The sequence below is a fragment of the Jaculus jaculus genome, chromosome 2, assembly GCF_020740685.1.
Source record: "Jaculus jaculus isolate mJacJac1 chromosome 2, mJacJac1.mat.Y.cur, whole genome shotgun sequence".
In the NCBI taxonomy this organism is placed as follows: Eukaryota; Metazoa; Chordata; class Mammalia; order Rodentia; family Dipodidae; genus Jaculus; species Jaculus jaculus.
Genome location: NC_059103.1, coordinates 100,636,879 through 100,652,486, shown reverse-complemented (window position 1 = coordinate 100,652,486; position 15,608 = coordinate 100,636,879). Strand labels below are relative to the sequence as shown.

Sequence of the window (15,608 nt, the reverse complement as noted above, 5' to 3'; positions counted from 1 at the left end):
GCCCCTGCAAATGAACTCCAAATGCAAGTGCCACCTGATGCATCTGGCTTACATGGGTCTTGGGGAATTGAACCTCAAACTGGAGTCCTTAGGCTTCACAGGCAAGTGCTTCACCACTAAGCCATCTGTCCAGCCCCTAATTTCTCCAGTTTTGAAGAGAGTTTGGCTACCTTTGCAAAGAATATCCAGTAATTTTCAATACGTGAAACATAATGGTAGTCATTAACTTTAATTGACCATCTAAGTATCTGATATAAAGTATATCTGAAGGTAATAAGTCAATAGTTGATTTTTATTTCTTTTCTAGCTTTTTACTTGCAAGAAGCCAGAGATAGAAACAGAGAGACAGAGGATGAGAATGAATAAATATGGGCATGCCAGGGCCTCTTGTCACTGCAAATGAACTCCAGATCCATGTACCACTTTGTGCATCTGGCTTGGCATGGGTACTGGGGAATCCAATCCAGAAGATTGGGCTTTATAAGGAAGTACCCTTAACTGCTGAGCCATCTCTCTGGCCCCTATAACATGTACATTTTTTCCCATGGAAAATAGTAATATAATTTACAAAATGAAACAGGATAAAAATTATGAGTGGCTGGAGAGATGGCTTAGCGGTGAAGCGCTTGCCTGTGAAGCCTAAGGACCCCGGTTCGAGGCTCAGTTCCCCAGGTCCCACGTTAGCCAGACGCACAAGGGGGCGCACGTGTCTGGAGTTTGTTTGCAGAGTCTGGAAGCCCTGGCACGCCCACTCTCTCTCTCCCTCTATCTGTCTTTCTCTCTGTGTCTGTCCCTCTCAAATAAAAAAAAAAAAAAATTATGAGTGGGCACAGGCATATACGGAAAAGGAAAAACAGCAGAGGTGACAATTCACACAATAAAGCAGTGTGAACATTAGTGACTTCACACCACAAAGCAGTATGAGCAGCCCTGACTTGCATGCCACAAAGGAGGGTGAGCAGCAGTGACTTCAGGCTACAAAGCAATGTGTGGTAGTTTGAATGTGAATGTAGGGCCCCATAGCCTCAGAAGTATTTAAAAAAATATATTTCTTTGCGAATGAGAAAGGGAAGGTGGGAGGAAGAGAGGGAGGGAAGGAAAGAAGGAGGGAGGGGAGAGAGAATGGGTGCCTAAAGGCCTCCAGCCACTGCAAACAAACTCCAGATGCATAAGCCAACTTGTGCATCTGGCTTTAAGTGGGTACTAGGAAATCAAACTTGGGTCCTTAGGTTTTGTAGACAAGCACCTTAACCACTTAGATATCTCTAGCCCAGTTACTTTCAAGTAATTTATTTGTAAGAGGAAAGAGAGAGGGAGAGAGAGAGACAGAGGGAGAGAACACACACAGAGAGAATAGGAGTGCCAGGACCTCCAACTGTGGCAAACAAACTTCAGACACATACCACTTTGTGCATTTGGCTTTATGTGGGTACTGGGGAACCGAACGAAGGTCGTTAAGTTTTGTAAGCAAGTGCTTAAATTGCTAAGCTATCTCTGCAGCCCAGTTAAGTTATTTTTGAAAGAGTAAACTAACACATGCAATTCTAGCAACATGGAACTGACTATAAGACAGTGTGAGCAGCAGTGACTGCACATCACAAAACATTATTGGGAGTCCTTTTGTATCAAAAGACAGTTCAGTCATAAAAGTATTATATGCATGTGTTTTGGTTTGCTTTTTTGAGGTAAGATCTCACGCTAGCTCAGGCTGACCTGAATTTCACTGTGTATTCTCAGGGTGGCCTAGAACTCACTGATCCTCCTACCTCTGCCTCCTGAGTGCTGGGATTAAAGGCATGCGCCACCATGCCTGGCTCAAAACTTTTTTTTTTTTTTTTTTTTGAGATGATTTTAGCTTACCTGAAGTAACTGAATGGTTTCTTTTGCTTTTTCAAGACATTTGTTTGACTCATTAACTTTGTTTTCAAGTTTTGCTATTATGTCATTAGTCACTTTTAGTTCTTCCTGCAACTTTACAATCTTGTCTTCTTTACGTACAGCACTTTCTTTAGCTTCATGTAGGGAAGTTTCTAGCTCCTGAATTTTCTGTTAGAGAAAACATACATCCCTAATGTGTATCTTAAAGACAGTACATTTATTTGAGACAAACGGCATTTTGGTATTGTTAGTACATACTTCTGCAGTCATCTGTATGCGTCCTGAGGCAACATGCTGAGTCTTCCTGCTTGGTGTAGTAGAACAAATCCGGGCACTAGATTGAGAAGCTGTCAAAGACTGGTAGTCTTCAACTAGTTTTTTAGTTTTTTCTTTCATGACGTTTAGGTCGCATTTCCAGTCTTTTGATCTGATAGCACTTCTTTCCTCAAACTCTGTGGATTCATTTATTATGGCCTGTGAACAGTGAAAGGTCACTGCAGCTCTAAAATATTTTAAAAATCTAGAAACATGAGGAAGAACAGTAGGCTCCCAGAACAGAGTATACATTGAAACTCATTATTTAGAACATTTTAGAACAGTGCTTAGGACAGTGATGGCTGGAGAGGATTCATATTGATCTGTAAGACAATCTCACTTAGTATGCAAAGAAATGGCAGACCTGTGCAGTTAGAGTCATCATCTCATGCCTGATAAGGAAATACTAACTGTATCTGAGAGCAGAGCACTCCTAGTGGACAAGAGCTAGCTCTTTTTCCTGCCTCACTCCAAACGTCAGTGCTCACATAGATCTAACTCACTTGGAATTCGTCTATAAATCTTGGGCTTCTGTGCAGAGATCAACAATCAGTTTCTCTTTTACACTGATGGCTATGAACCTGCCACACCTTTTTACTTCCTAATTCCTAAGGATTGCACTTTTCACTCTCACCATGAATGTTTTACTTGTCTCATCCATATCTGTGTGGTTTTATCGTCATTCTCCAGGTCTGCATCTAAGTTAGTTGTGCTCCTGCTGGCTTCTTGGACTATCTTTGGACTTCTTCCTTCACACAATTCTTACTCCACACAGGAGAAACTCCTATTTCCCAGTTGAATCACAAATGAGCCCTCAATATTACAAGAAAAGTACTGCTTATCCAGAGGTTATAGTCTTTCTACTCTGTGGACTGTAGACTTATGTGTGGATAACAGCCATTTACTGTCTTACTATTTATGATTACTTAACATATTTGATGAACTGTCCATGAGAAAACTGTTTTCTATAAGCATTTCAAACATATAAAATATAAAACAACTTGGAAACTATAGTATCAATCTAGTTTTGCTGATTTCATAAATAACAAACACTTTGACAATACATATTTTATTAACTATACAAGAAAGGAAATATATCAGAAAGCAGAATGAATACACTCATCACTGTTAAAACTGATTCAACCAATACTGGCTCTTATGAAGCAGTGTTATAAGACACAACATCTGGTAAAGAATTATAGACAAGCAAACATAAGACTCCCAATTGGTGGATATATATGTAAAGGAAAATGAGAACACAGGTTTTTTTTTAATTTAATATTTACTTATTGATTTGACATAGGGAAAGGGGAGAGGGAGGGAGAGAGGGAAAGAGAGAGAGAGAGAATGGGTGCACTAGGGTTTCCAGCCACTGCAAACAAACTCCAGATGCATGTGCCATGTAGTGCATCTGCTTACATGGGTACTGGGGAACCAAACTGAGGTCCTTTGATTTTGCAGGCAAGCACCTTAACCACTAAGCCTTCTCTCCAGCCCAGGAACACAGGGACTTTTTATGGCATTAAAATGACCCTTCATGATAATGGGATGATAGGTGATGTCATTACACATTATGAAACAGGATGTTCAGTACCAAGCGAAATTCTAATGTAAATTATGGACTTTGGGTGAGAATGAAGTATTAGTCTAGGCTCACAGACTGTGCAATTTTGGTGCAGAATGTTGGTAATGAGAGAGAGCAAGTTTGTGAAGGAGGATGGGTATGTGAGAATTCTCCAGTTTTGGCTGTTTTGCTGTGAACCTAAAATCACTCTATTTCTCTCTGTTTTAAAACTAATACTAACCCCAAGAAGTCCAGGATTAGCACATCTGGTAGTGAGAATGCTGAGGTAAAAGGTATGAGGGCCTGCCAGAGAATGCCAGCAATGCTTATGGCTTTCCCCTAAGTAGCTCCTGCTCAGAGCCTGCTGACACAGACTCAACTCTCACCTCATCTGAGATGACCTGGGGGTAAAGCTCAATCCTTCAGGAATGACAAGGAAAAGGGAAAGTAAGTAGCCAGCAAATTCAGGATTCCATAAGTGGAAACTGAGTATCACCCACAGCAGTTCCTACTATAACAAGTACAGTTAAGGAAGCAGAACACATTAGAAGCTGTTCAAAATCAAAATGTTTTATAAAGCCTATGTAAATAAATTAAGAACTCTACTCAAAATCAAGTCATCCTAAACCCTTTTTGGAATGCTGTAGAAAAACAAAAGCCAACAACAGAAAGAATGAGGTAGAATAATGGAATATTGTACTTACAGTTATCTTATCATTATAGAAGTTATTCACTCGAAATAAGCTACTGTTTTCTTTCTGAATAGCAAGTTTAAGTTTTTCTATATCAAAAGGAGCACTCAACCATTCTTCCAATAACTGACACATTTCTTTTTGATCATTTAGTAGTTGTTGAAATTCAGTCCTTATACTTTGGAAGTCATATTCTGAGAAATCTTTGAGAATTTCCTGTGTGAAAAGTATGAGAAGATCAGCAAAGTCGAGACTCAAATGCCATAGGAGCAATAAAATTGCCATAAAAGGAAAAAATACCAAGTGGACTATAATTATTCATATTGTAAAGTAAATTAGAATTATAATTCTAACTTAAACTTTATTCTAGTTATTTGCATTACAAAATGTGGCAATATAGTCTAAGGAGACAGAGGGACGTCTATAAATTCTAATTTGTGCCTCAATATCCCATTTCATATAGTGCTTCTTGAAGTGTTGTTTTGTGTCTCCAGCAGGCCTATTAAGCATGTTAGGAACTGGCTGTCAGCTTTGTACTACTGTGGAAAGGAGAAGAGTCTGTGGGGCTGTGACAGTGATAAGACTTCTTTCAGTTGCAAGTGTAAGGATTTTCAGAGGCATTAGAAAACCTGTTCCAGTGGCCTATGACTCTCATTTGCTGATGTTGTCGATTTCTGTGTCTATGACAGGAGTCCAAGACATCACTTGGCAATCCTATGTCTGGTCAGGTGTCACTCAGCAAGCTATTTTTAATTAAAAAAATATTTATGAGAGGGAGAGAGAAAGAATATGGGTGCCAGGGTCCCTAGGCACTGCACACAAACTCCAAATGCATGCGCCAATTTTTGCATCTGGCTTATGTGGGTAATGGGGAATAGAGCCTTGGCCCTTAGGCTTTGCAGACAAGCACCTTAACCATTAAGCATGTTCTCCAGCCCTTATTTTTAATATGTATTTATTTTGTCTTTTTTGAGGAAGTCTTGCTCAAATTAAAAGTGCTTTAGACATATGGGAAGGTACCTTTTGTGTGATAAATAAAGGCTTAAAATCATTAAATCTATTTGAAATAAAATATACCTCAATATGTTCGTCGATATTTGGGTTCAATTTGAGATCCTTTAATTCTCTGGATGCTGGCGCATTGTAATCCATATCAAGACATTGAATTTTAGTTTGCAATTCATTTTGCTTCTCTACTTCTTCAACAAAAGCCAATTCAAATTTGTTGATGGTATCATGCTGTTCTTCCTTTATCCTTGTAACATGGCTTAACACATACTTGAAGAGAAAGAATAAACAAGCTGGAAAATGAAACTCTTACTGCATTTAGAGTACTTTGTGCCCTTGAAATGTGGAGAAGAAGGAAGCAGCTACTCTTCATCCTTAAATGTCTCCCCTTGCCATCTACTACTTCCATATATGACTTCCTATTGGATATACCTCCTGGATGTCTTAGCAGGATCTCATATTCCGTATGTTTAAAGTGCTACATGGTCCTTTCTCCCTTTCATGTTGTCTCACTTTTTGTTAAATTGGCAGCCACCTGGATCAAGCATTTGAAATATTCAATGCAGTGTCCTGCCAACCTTGACTGGATAACCAAAACAGTGTCATATGCTTCTAGTTTTTATTTCCAGCACATGTAAGTACTGGATATCTGGCTGTCAGGATTTGCAGAATGATTAACAAAATCTAAGGAATCAAGGTAGGTCAGATACATGCTTTCTCATTTCCTCAACCATTCCTTAACTTCTTATAATCTGACCAGACAACACCTTTCTCTGAGTCTATGATCAGAAACCGAGGTAATATCTCCACGCCATCGTCCAGCTCTCTGAAGCATTTCCGCCCTAGGTAACTTCATCTCTGACATCCTCTCACTCGTGTATCTGAGTGACAGTGCTTCTGCTTAGTTCTCTTTTGTCTCTTGGATTTATCTAGCTTTGATCCCATGTTTTGTTCCTTTTTGGGGGTACTATCCTAGACATTTACATTTTTTGCTGTTCTCTTCTTATGCTTTCTAGATGACCTTACTCATGTTATATTACCTATTACCCTTATGGCGATGATTTCCAAATTTTAGCCTGGACTCTTCTCCTGACAAAGCCTAGGCACGCACTAAGTGCTTTCTCGATTCTCTTCTTGAATGGATCCGCAAGGGTACTGCAACTTCAGCTAGTTCAAATCAATCTCCTGTCCTCCCCACCACCCCTTTCCTATCTACAAACCTATCTAAGAAGTCATGTTGGGACAACATTCCAACTTCTCCCCCTTACTTCTACTACTGACTATATTTGATGCTACTAACCATTTCCTTTAATCTCTGTGTTCACTTCACCCCTAAAGAACTTTCCCTAGATGTACAGTTAGTTACAAACCATACCCCATTTGGACCACTGTAACTCCCTCTTATCTCTTCTCGTATCCCCCCTGCCCATTGGAATGGTAATCTCAGCATGTTCCTACTACTACTTAAAATGACTGTCCATAGGCACTGTGTCACTTACAAAATGAACTCCAAGCTTTATTGCTTGAGTCTGGTTTCTACTACAGCCTCATTTTCTGCAACTTCTTACACATGGGATGCATGCAGCCCTCCATCACTGCACTCATTACCTGTGATACATCTGCCCTGCCAGATTATGACAACTTTGAGATGTGACTCATATCTGACTCCTGAGCACCCTTATACTGTTCAAGCCCTTAGACAGAGTTCAGGTTTTGTTTAATGAATTCTATTTTCAGAATGAAATAATCTTTAATGTGGTGATATAAACAGTACATATGTTACCTTCTAAAGAAGTGCTTAAATACAATGAAATGTATAGCTAAAATTTCATGCGGATATTAAGATACATGGTACCTTAAGTTTCTTCATGACTCTGAAGGATTCTACGGAACACCTTTGGTTTTCTGCTAGAAGTTTTTGAATCTGTTTGGTTTGTGAGTATGGAAGGTACAGGTTTCCTTTTACTCTAACTGAAAGCTCTTTTTGGGTTTCAATTTCCTTCTCCAAATCAAGAGACAATCTATCCAAGCACTCATAATCATTATCCATTTCTGAGTATTTCTTCAGGAGCTCCTAAAGGAAATCAGAATTCATCCAATTTAACACAAAGTAGTTCAAAAGTTAGAATTTAAACAAAACTCATACTTTAAAACTTTCTTTCAGAAAGAAATTAAGATCTCTGTATGTGAAAGAAATTAATATTGTTTAATTTTTGATGAGGCAAAGGAGATTTATTGATAAGTGGTGAAAAAGTCTCAGTGTATCAGGACAAACATACTTAGGCTTTCAGCTGATATCCAAAGAAGAAAATGTAAGGGAAAAAGGAAAAGAGAAAGAAGTTAGAACTCAGAGAAGTGGGCAAACTCTGCTGTGAGGGACTGTAAGCAATTGCCCCAACTGTGGATTACACAAATGACATATAACATGGAATTTCAAACAAATATTGGCAAATACAACAAAATCAGAAAATATTACCATTTTGAGGCATTTTCTAAGTTTTTTAAATCATGCATGATTTGAATAAGCAGTGGTAAAGTATAAAGAAAAATGTGAATTCACTTTAGAGTGCATCATATTCAGGGTGAATGTTGGCTTATGTTTATAAAACACAAGTGTTTGCAGGTTAAGCCAGGTTGGCGTAGCCAGTTCACACATTTTTTGACTTGCCAGTACTGCTTTCTAAGCCTGTATCATCACTGGAATTCAGTCTCCAGTTGAATTGTGGAAGTCATTGAGTCATTTTTCAACAAAATATAATATCTACAATTGTCAGAAAGTCTTCTAGTGGGCCAAACAAAATACATACACACACACACACACGTATAAGGTATGGAATAGATACAAACATATCTTGAAGGAAATAAAATAAAAAATTTAAAAATATTTCTACCACTCCTAGGCATATATCCTAAAGACTTGTCTGACTACCTTAGAGATATAAAGGGAAGAGAAAGGAAGGGAGGAAGGTACTTCATAGGATGGTATTTATCTATGTAAGTACAACAGATTAATGGGGCTAAAAAGGCCCAAGTAAGGTCAGGAGAAGAGACTGAGTAAAGGCAAGGTGGAGGGAGGGCAAATCAAAATCTAAGACGATATAAATAAATCATATTGAAACCTACTATTTTGGACAATGGAACACTCAGGAGCCATAGATTGTTACTAGAAAAATTTCAGTGCCAGGGATGGGATACCTTCCAGGGAGTTGTTGGCCAGGGAGTCCCTGATGCCCCCAAAACATTACAGGCCATTGCCGAGGCACTTGGCTTCCCACCAGGAATAGAGTAGATGGATGGTAGGACCCTATTGCTGAAGACTCCACACACTTGGGCTACAAGGTCACTGAGAAGTCCTGCTGGAACTGAGCTGATAACCTCCTCCATGTAGACCAGCTGACAGAAAGCTGGAAAACCACAATGCATACAGCTCAATGGGAGAGAGAAATCACCAGTGAAGATACTCAACAGTGGACACTGCAAGTCTTATATTTGGCCATTGAGGCCAAATGAGCCAACAGGTGCAATAGTGACATGTCTACTATGGGGGAAACCAACTGCCCTGTAATTGGACTGGAGGACTGCTCCATGGGAGGGAATACATCCCTGATACTAAAAACCTACAACAGGGGTAGTTATGAGCCCTAGGGGCATAATGTCTGCTGCTATCTGGCTAAATGTATATACTATGCTCACCAAACTGCCCAGTAATCACTTCTCTTAATGTCCATACCCATACATTAATGTTATGCTCACTGTTGGTTAGAGAAGTTTCTCTTTTCAGATGGCAGTGACCTTGGGATGACTCAGAAGGTACCATGGTGCTGAGAAGAAGTGACAGAGGAGGGCTCAGCACTAAAATATCTCTATCACACCTCCAAATACTCAGGGGTCCATTGGAGAAGAGGTGATGGAAAGAATGTAAGAGCCAAAGGAAGGGTAGGACTCCTTACAAGGTGCTCCTCCAGACACAAAATGGCCTAGATATCTGTGACCTCACAGTGCCTGATACTATCTACACAAGACCAACATAATAGGAGACCAACATAATAGAAGGAAAAGATGATGACATCAAAATAAAAGAGAGACTGATTGAGAGGGGGGAAGGGAGGGCTGGAGGGATGGCTTAGTGGTTAAGGCATTTGCCTACAAAGCCAAATAACCCAGGTTCAATTTCCCAGGACCCACGTTAGCCAGATGTACAAGAGGACGCACGCATCTGGATTTTGCAGTGGTTGCAGGCCCTGGTATGTCCATTCTCTCTCTCTCTCTCCCTGTTTCTCTGTCAAATAAATAAACAAATAAAAAGAAAATATTTTTAAAAAAGAGAGGGGGAGGAGATATGATGGAGAGTAGAGTTTCAAAGGGTAAAGTGGGGGGGGATAAGGAAGGAATTACCATGGAATATTGTTTACAATTATGGAGGTTGTCAAGGGACATTGTTTACAATTATGGAAGTTGCCAATAAAAAAAATAGGAACATATAACAAAAGCCACAAAAAAAAAAAAAAAAAAAGGAAAAAAGAGAAAGAAATCTGACAAAAAGGAAGCTGTTCCATAGACCTGAGAAGATCGTGGCCCTTATCCATTCCTATTAAACACCTGCATTTCCTGTCATAACATCTTTTGCCACCTATAGCTAGAGTGAAGTGTTGTCTTGGGTTCTGGTGTACATTACAATAAACTTTTGAAAAAAACAAAACAAAAACAAAAAACTGCAAAGTATTTTTACACCCAAGATTTAAACTTGGGCCTGGCGGAATCAAATTCCAACTTGACTAATTTACTTCTTGGGTAACACTGAGCAACTGCTAAACTTCTTCCCTTAACTTCCATTTTTATAAACGAAGTAATAAAACCTATTTCCTAAGGTCCAGGACCTAGTACGGTACCTGGTGCAGGGGATACATGTAATAAACCTGAGGCCATATGCTCAGGTAACTAAACACCAGGCAGGTGACAAACTGGCCAGAGCACAGGGGAAGGACAAAACAGAGAAAAAGGAGGGGAAAAGAACACAGCTTCTCACAATCTGCTCCTCATTCTGGGAGGTTTGAGAAGGGATTCCTGCCTTTGTCTCATGATGAACTACCTAACCATATGGAACAGCACATGAAATACATCAGCCACGAATGTGATAGCCTACACAAATAACAGAAAAGGTCTTAAAGCTCTCCTTCAATTACCTGTTCAGAATAGAAACACTTCTTACCACCAAATTTGCTACCTCTCTACCACCTCTGGCTAGATTACTGAAATGAGTCTTTGGGCTTTCACACAGTTTTCAATAAAACGTTCAGAATTTATCCTTTAAAATGTAAGTCAGAAGCCAGGTGTGGTGTTGCACGCCTTTAATCCCAGTACTCAGGAGTCAGAGGTAGGAAGATTCACGAGTGTTCGAGGCCACCTTTAATCCTAGCACTCAGGAGGCAGAGGTGGGAGGACTGCTGAGATTAAACAGTGAATTACAGGTCAGCTTAAGCTAGAGTTAGACCCTACCTTGAAAAACACAAAAACAAACAAACAAAAATTAAGTCAGACTAGGTTGTCTCTCATATGGTCCAAACTCTAGTGTGAACTCAGAGACCTTTTGTGGCCTCTTGGTCTGCTACTTTCCATTAGCTCTGACTCTCCACCTCATTAACCTTTCCTCGTCTTGATGCACCTTGAACACTGGGCAGGCCTGTGCCCCAGGAGCCTAGTACCATTGTGTCTTCCATCTAGACAGCTCTTCCCTCAACTCCATGTCCAAATGGCTGAACCCTTCAGTGGTTTCAAGGATTGCTTAGTATCAGTGAGGCCAGAAACAATCACAAACTTGCCTTTCCAGAATCTTAGCTTAAAGTGACCACGACAGGGTAGTAACATGACAAGGAACAGGGTATAGGGGGAAAGCAAAAGAACACATTTGACATGTAAATGGGTTGAGCACTCCTAATCTGATACCCAAAGTGGAAGGTTTCTGAGCACCTATGTATAAATATACTCATGCATACTGTACCTGATAACAAGGATTAGAACAACCCTGGTAACTACCTGTTCACTTCACAGAGGCTCCCTTTACTCCACGCGGGGCTTTGGGATGCCTTTGGAATAGGAGTAACATGCACATGAGTATTTATAGAGGACACTTACTTTTATCTTCAGGCATTTTTCTTTCAGGTTTTCTGTAGGGTGTTGTTCTGCATCACATAGCAATTTTCTTTTGTGTTTTACATCCCCTTTGTGGTTCTGATACAAAGAAAAAAAATGCCACAATGATATATTTATATTTTACATTTCATAAAGTATGAAACAAAATAAGAATACCTCTTCCCTTCCACAGCTTCTCCAAGTTGTGAGACTTGGTCACTTTAGTGCCTAGAAGAATGTTTGCTAATTAGGCTGGTCCAATGGATAAACCTGTCTATGAATTTACTTAGGACCCATATAAAGACAATTTACTAAGCACCTAGTGTTTTTGTTGATACTGATATGATGTTTCCAACATTAATCTTCAAATATGAAAAGAAAACATTTAGATTCATTTCATTCAAGTTTTTGTCTGAACTTTGTTGTTTCTAAGAGGATCTGACTGGGCTTAAAAAGAAATGTTTCAGGGCTGGAGGGATGGCTTAGCAGTTGAGTCATTTGCCTACAAAGCCAAAGGACCCAGGTTTAATTCCCCCGGACCCACATTACACAGTTGCACAAGGGGGCACAGGTATCTGGTGTTTATTTGCAGTGGCTGGAGGCCCTGGCGCACCCATTCTCTGTTTCTGTCAAACAAACAAACAAACAAAATTTAAAAATAAAAAAAGAAATGTTTCAGGGCTGGAGAAATGACTTAGCCGTTAAGCGCTTGCCTGTGAAGCCTAAGGATCCTGGTTCAAGGATCGATTCCCCAGGACCCACGTTAGCCAGATGCACAAGGGGCGTCTGTGTCTGGAGGTCATTTGCAGTGGCTGGAGGCCCTGGTGCACCCATACTCTCTCTCTCTCTCTCTCTGTGGCTCTCAACTAAATAAAAAAATGAACAAAAAAAAAAAGAAATGTTTCAAATATAAAAAAAATCAAGAACCTCCCCCCATTTTAAAAAACACACTCTTAATTTTTTCCTTCTAACTTTACCAATGAAAAGCCATATCTAGAATTCTATCATAGAGGTAGAGAAACGGACAGTCTTTTTCAAATTTTATCCTTCATATATTTTTCCATTTAGAATGTTATTTGTTTCAGAAAATGAAATCTTTGTTGTTTTCCTATCTGCACATGTTTGAGTATTCGTATGGGTGTGTACATGTTGAGTGTGTGTGTATGTGTGTACATATGTGGAAGCTAGAGGATGACATTGTGTCTCTTCTTCAATCACTCTTCACTTGATTCTTTGAGACATGGTCTCAATGAACCTACAGTTCACCAATTCAGTGAGACCAGCTGGCCAGCCAGCCAGCTTGAGAAATCCTCCTGACTCTGATGCCCCAGGGCTGGGATTGTAGGTGCATGGCACCACACCTGGCCTTTACAAGGGTTCTGGGGACCCAAACACAGTTTCTCATGTTTACATGGAAAAAATTTTACCCAGTGAGTCATTTCCTTGCCCCAACAAATCTTTGTTTTAATATTTAATTTATCTATTTGAGAGAGAAAGAGGGAGAGAGAGAGAGAGGAGAGAGAGAAAGAGAGAATGGATATACCAGGACCTCTAGCCACTGCAAACTCCAGACACATGCACCACCTTGTGCATCAGGCTTACATGGGTACTGGAAAGTCTATCTGGGACTCCTTAGGCTTTGCAGGCAAATGCCTTAACTGCTAAGCCATCTCTTCAGCCCAAATCTTTTCTTGAAAATGAAGAACTAAGTAGCATTTTCTAACAACTATTTGGCCTCTTTAAAAATGAGATTCTTTCTTGGAGAAGGACAATCACTTTCTTTTTAAAAAAAAATTCATTTATTTATTTATTTGCAAGCAGAGAGAGAAAGAGGGAAGAGAGACAGACAGAAAGAGAATGGGTATGCCAGGGCCTCTAGCTACTGCAAATGAACTCCAGACTCATGTGCCACATTGTGCATTTGGCTTATGTGGGTACTAAGGAATAGAACCTGGATCCTTAGTCTTTGCAGGAAAATGCCTTAACCACTAAGCCATCTCTCCAGCCCAACAATCACTTCTTTTCTTTCATTTTTGTGGAGTGAGGGTTTCACTCTAGCTCAGGCTGACCTGGAATTCACTATGTAGTCTCAGTATGGCCTTCAACTTGTGGTATGGCAATCCTCCTACCTCTGCCTCCTGAGTGCTGGGATTAAAGGTGTGCACCACCACACCTGGATGACAATTACTTTCTTTTTTTAAAAAAATATTTTATTCACTTATTTGCAAACAGAGAGAGATATAAAAGAGAAAGAGAGACAGAGAGTACGGGTGCAGCAGGCCCTATAGCCACTGTAAATGAACTCCAGATGCATGTACCTCTTTGTGTGTCTGGCTTTACATGGTTTCTGGGGAATTGAACCTAGGTGGTTACTTAGCAGGCAAGTGCTTTAAGCACTAAGCCAACTCTCCAGCCTGACAATTACTTTCTTTAATGGTGTAGCCACTGGTTAGTTGCCCCCACAGACATGAATAACCCCAACCCATGCTCATACAATCACTTCCAAGACGTTCAGTGGGAGGCAAACAACAAAGACCACAAAAAGACACTGAAAGTAGGAAAGGGCCTAGTTGGGAAGAAAAAGGTTCAGTGGGAAGGGACTAAGACAGCAATGTGGGAGTAATATGATCAAAATATACAAAGCTTTGCTAGGCATAGCGGCACATTTCTTTAATCCCAGCACTAGGGGGGCAGAGTTAGAAGAGCTGCCAAGAGTCTAAGGCCACCCTGACACTACATAGTAAATTCCAGGTCAGCCTGAGCTAGTGAGAACCTACCTGAAAAAAAAAAAAAAAATAAAATATATACATATATATATATATATGTATATATATGTTTTAAATTGTTAAAAATACAAACATTTAAATAAAATGCTTCTATGCTTACTTTTCATCTAAAAATCATGCTCAGTTTTCCTACCCACCTTTACTGCTCTCAGAAGTTTCCAGAAAAATGAGATCAAAAGCAAAACAAAACAAAATTTAAATAACCCATTTTTTAAAAACAAACTAAATTCTTATATATAGTTATAAATAGGGGAAGATTCTGAACTCACTCTAGTTTTTGTTTTTCTTATGGATTCTCTGAATTGGTCTCTTTCCATTTTGAGAGACTCTTCTATCTTCCTCAGCTCATTGCATTCCTTAGCTACATTTTTTATTTCTTCAAGGTTTTCATAAACGCTTTTAATCAAGTGAAAATTGTTTGTAGCCATACTCTGCACAGAGTAATATTGGGCCTCGTGTTTTTTCTTCAATTGTTCTATTTCATTCTTTTTGGTATAACTTTTACTGAAATCTTCTTTAAAAAGCTGAATTTCATTAATCAGAAGTTCTTGGATCTTGAGATAATTATAAAATAAAATAGAATGCAAATAATTTCTTCAAGGGAGAGAAATAGTATTGATTTCTTATCTATGCATATATAAAAACAGAGCTTCCTTATCTGAAATGCTTGATAGCACAAGTACTTCAGATTTTAGAGTGTCTGTGCTAACATCACTGGTACAACACCCTTGATCTGAAATGCTCTCAAGACCAAGTTTTTGAGTTTCACAGGTACTCAGAAACCTTCCACTTCAGTTATCAGATTAGGAGTGCTCAACTTGTCTTTACTTAAATATAGCAATATCCTTTCTCATTCTACAAATGATTATGGACATGGTTACTATCTTAAGAACAAGATATATACCTTTGTTGGTAATTCATCTTTTGATTTATCTAAATCCTTCTGGATGTCTGAAATTTGAGTTGTCTTTTCTCCAAGTTTCTGTCTGAGATTATCAATATTTTCTTCTTGTTCTTTCAAATGCATGTGAGCAATTTTCAGTTCTTGTTGTGTGTCTAGATCCTTTATTAGAAGAAAAACGTGATAATATAAAGGAACATTACTGTTGGTAATGATTAATGGCTTTCAGCATAATTTAAGAAAAGTGTATGCTCAGCTAGAAACAAGTCCTATCTCAGGTTACAGATTGGAAAAGGGCTGCAGGATATGAGGTACACATTCCCACCCCTAGCCTT

General features: G+C 39.3%; 1 protein-coding gene across 4 annotated transcripts in view; it reads right to left on the bottom strand.

The window, feature by feature from the left end:
* LOC101597910 (centromere-associated protein E-like) overlaps positions 1-15,608 on the bottom strand; it is a 69,415-nt gene that overhangs the window by 9,269 nt on the left and 44,538 nt on the right. For all 4 annotated transcript variants that reach the window (XM_045143200.1, XM_045143203.1, XM_045143202.1 and 1 more), the window contains 7 exons: positions 15,277-15,435; positions 11,590-11,685; positions 7,313-7,531; positions 5,527-5,727; positions 4,462-4,665; positions 2,137-2,352; positions 1,861-2,046 (listed from right to left, as the gene is read on the bottom strand). In XM_045143200.1, the coding sequence (XP_044999135.1) occupies positions 1,861-2,046; positions 2,137-2,352; positions 4,462-4,665; positions 5,527-5,727; positions 7,313-7,531; positions 11,590-11,685; positions 15,277-15,435 (1,281 nt within the window). The remainder of the gene's footprint in view (positions 1-1,860; positions 2,047-2,136; positions 2,353-4,461; positions 4,666-5,526; positions 5,728-7,312; positions 7,532-11,589; positions 11,686-15,276; positions 15,436-15,608) is intronic.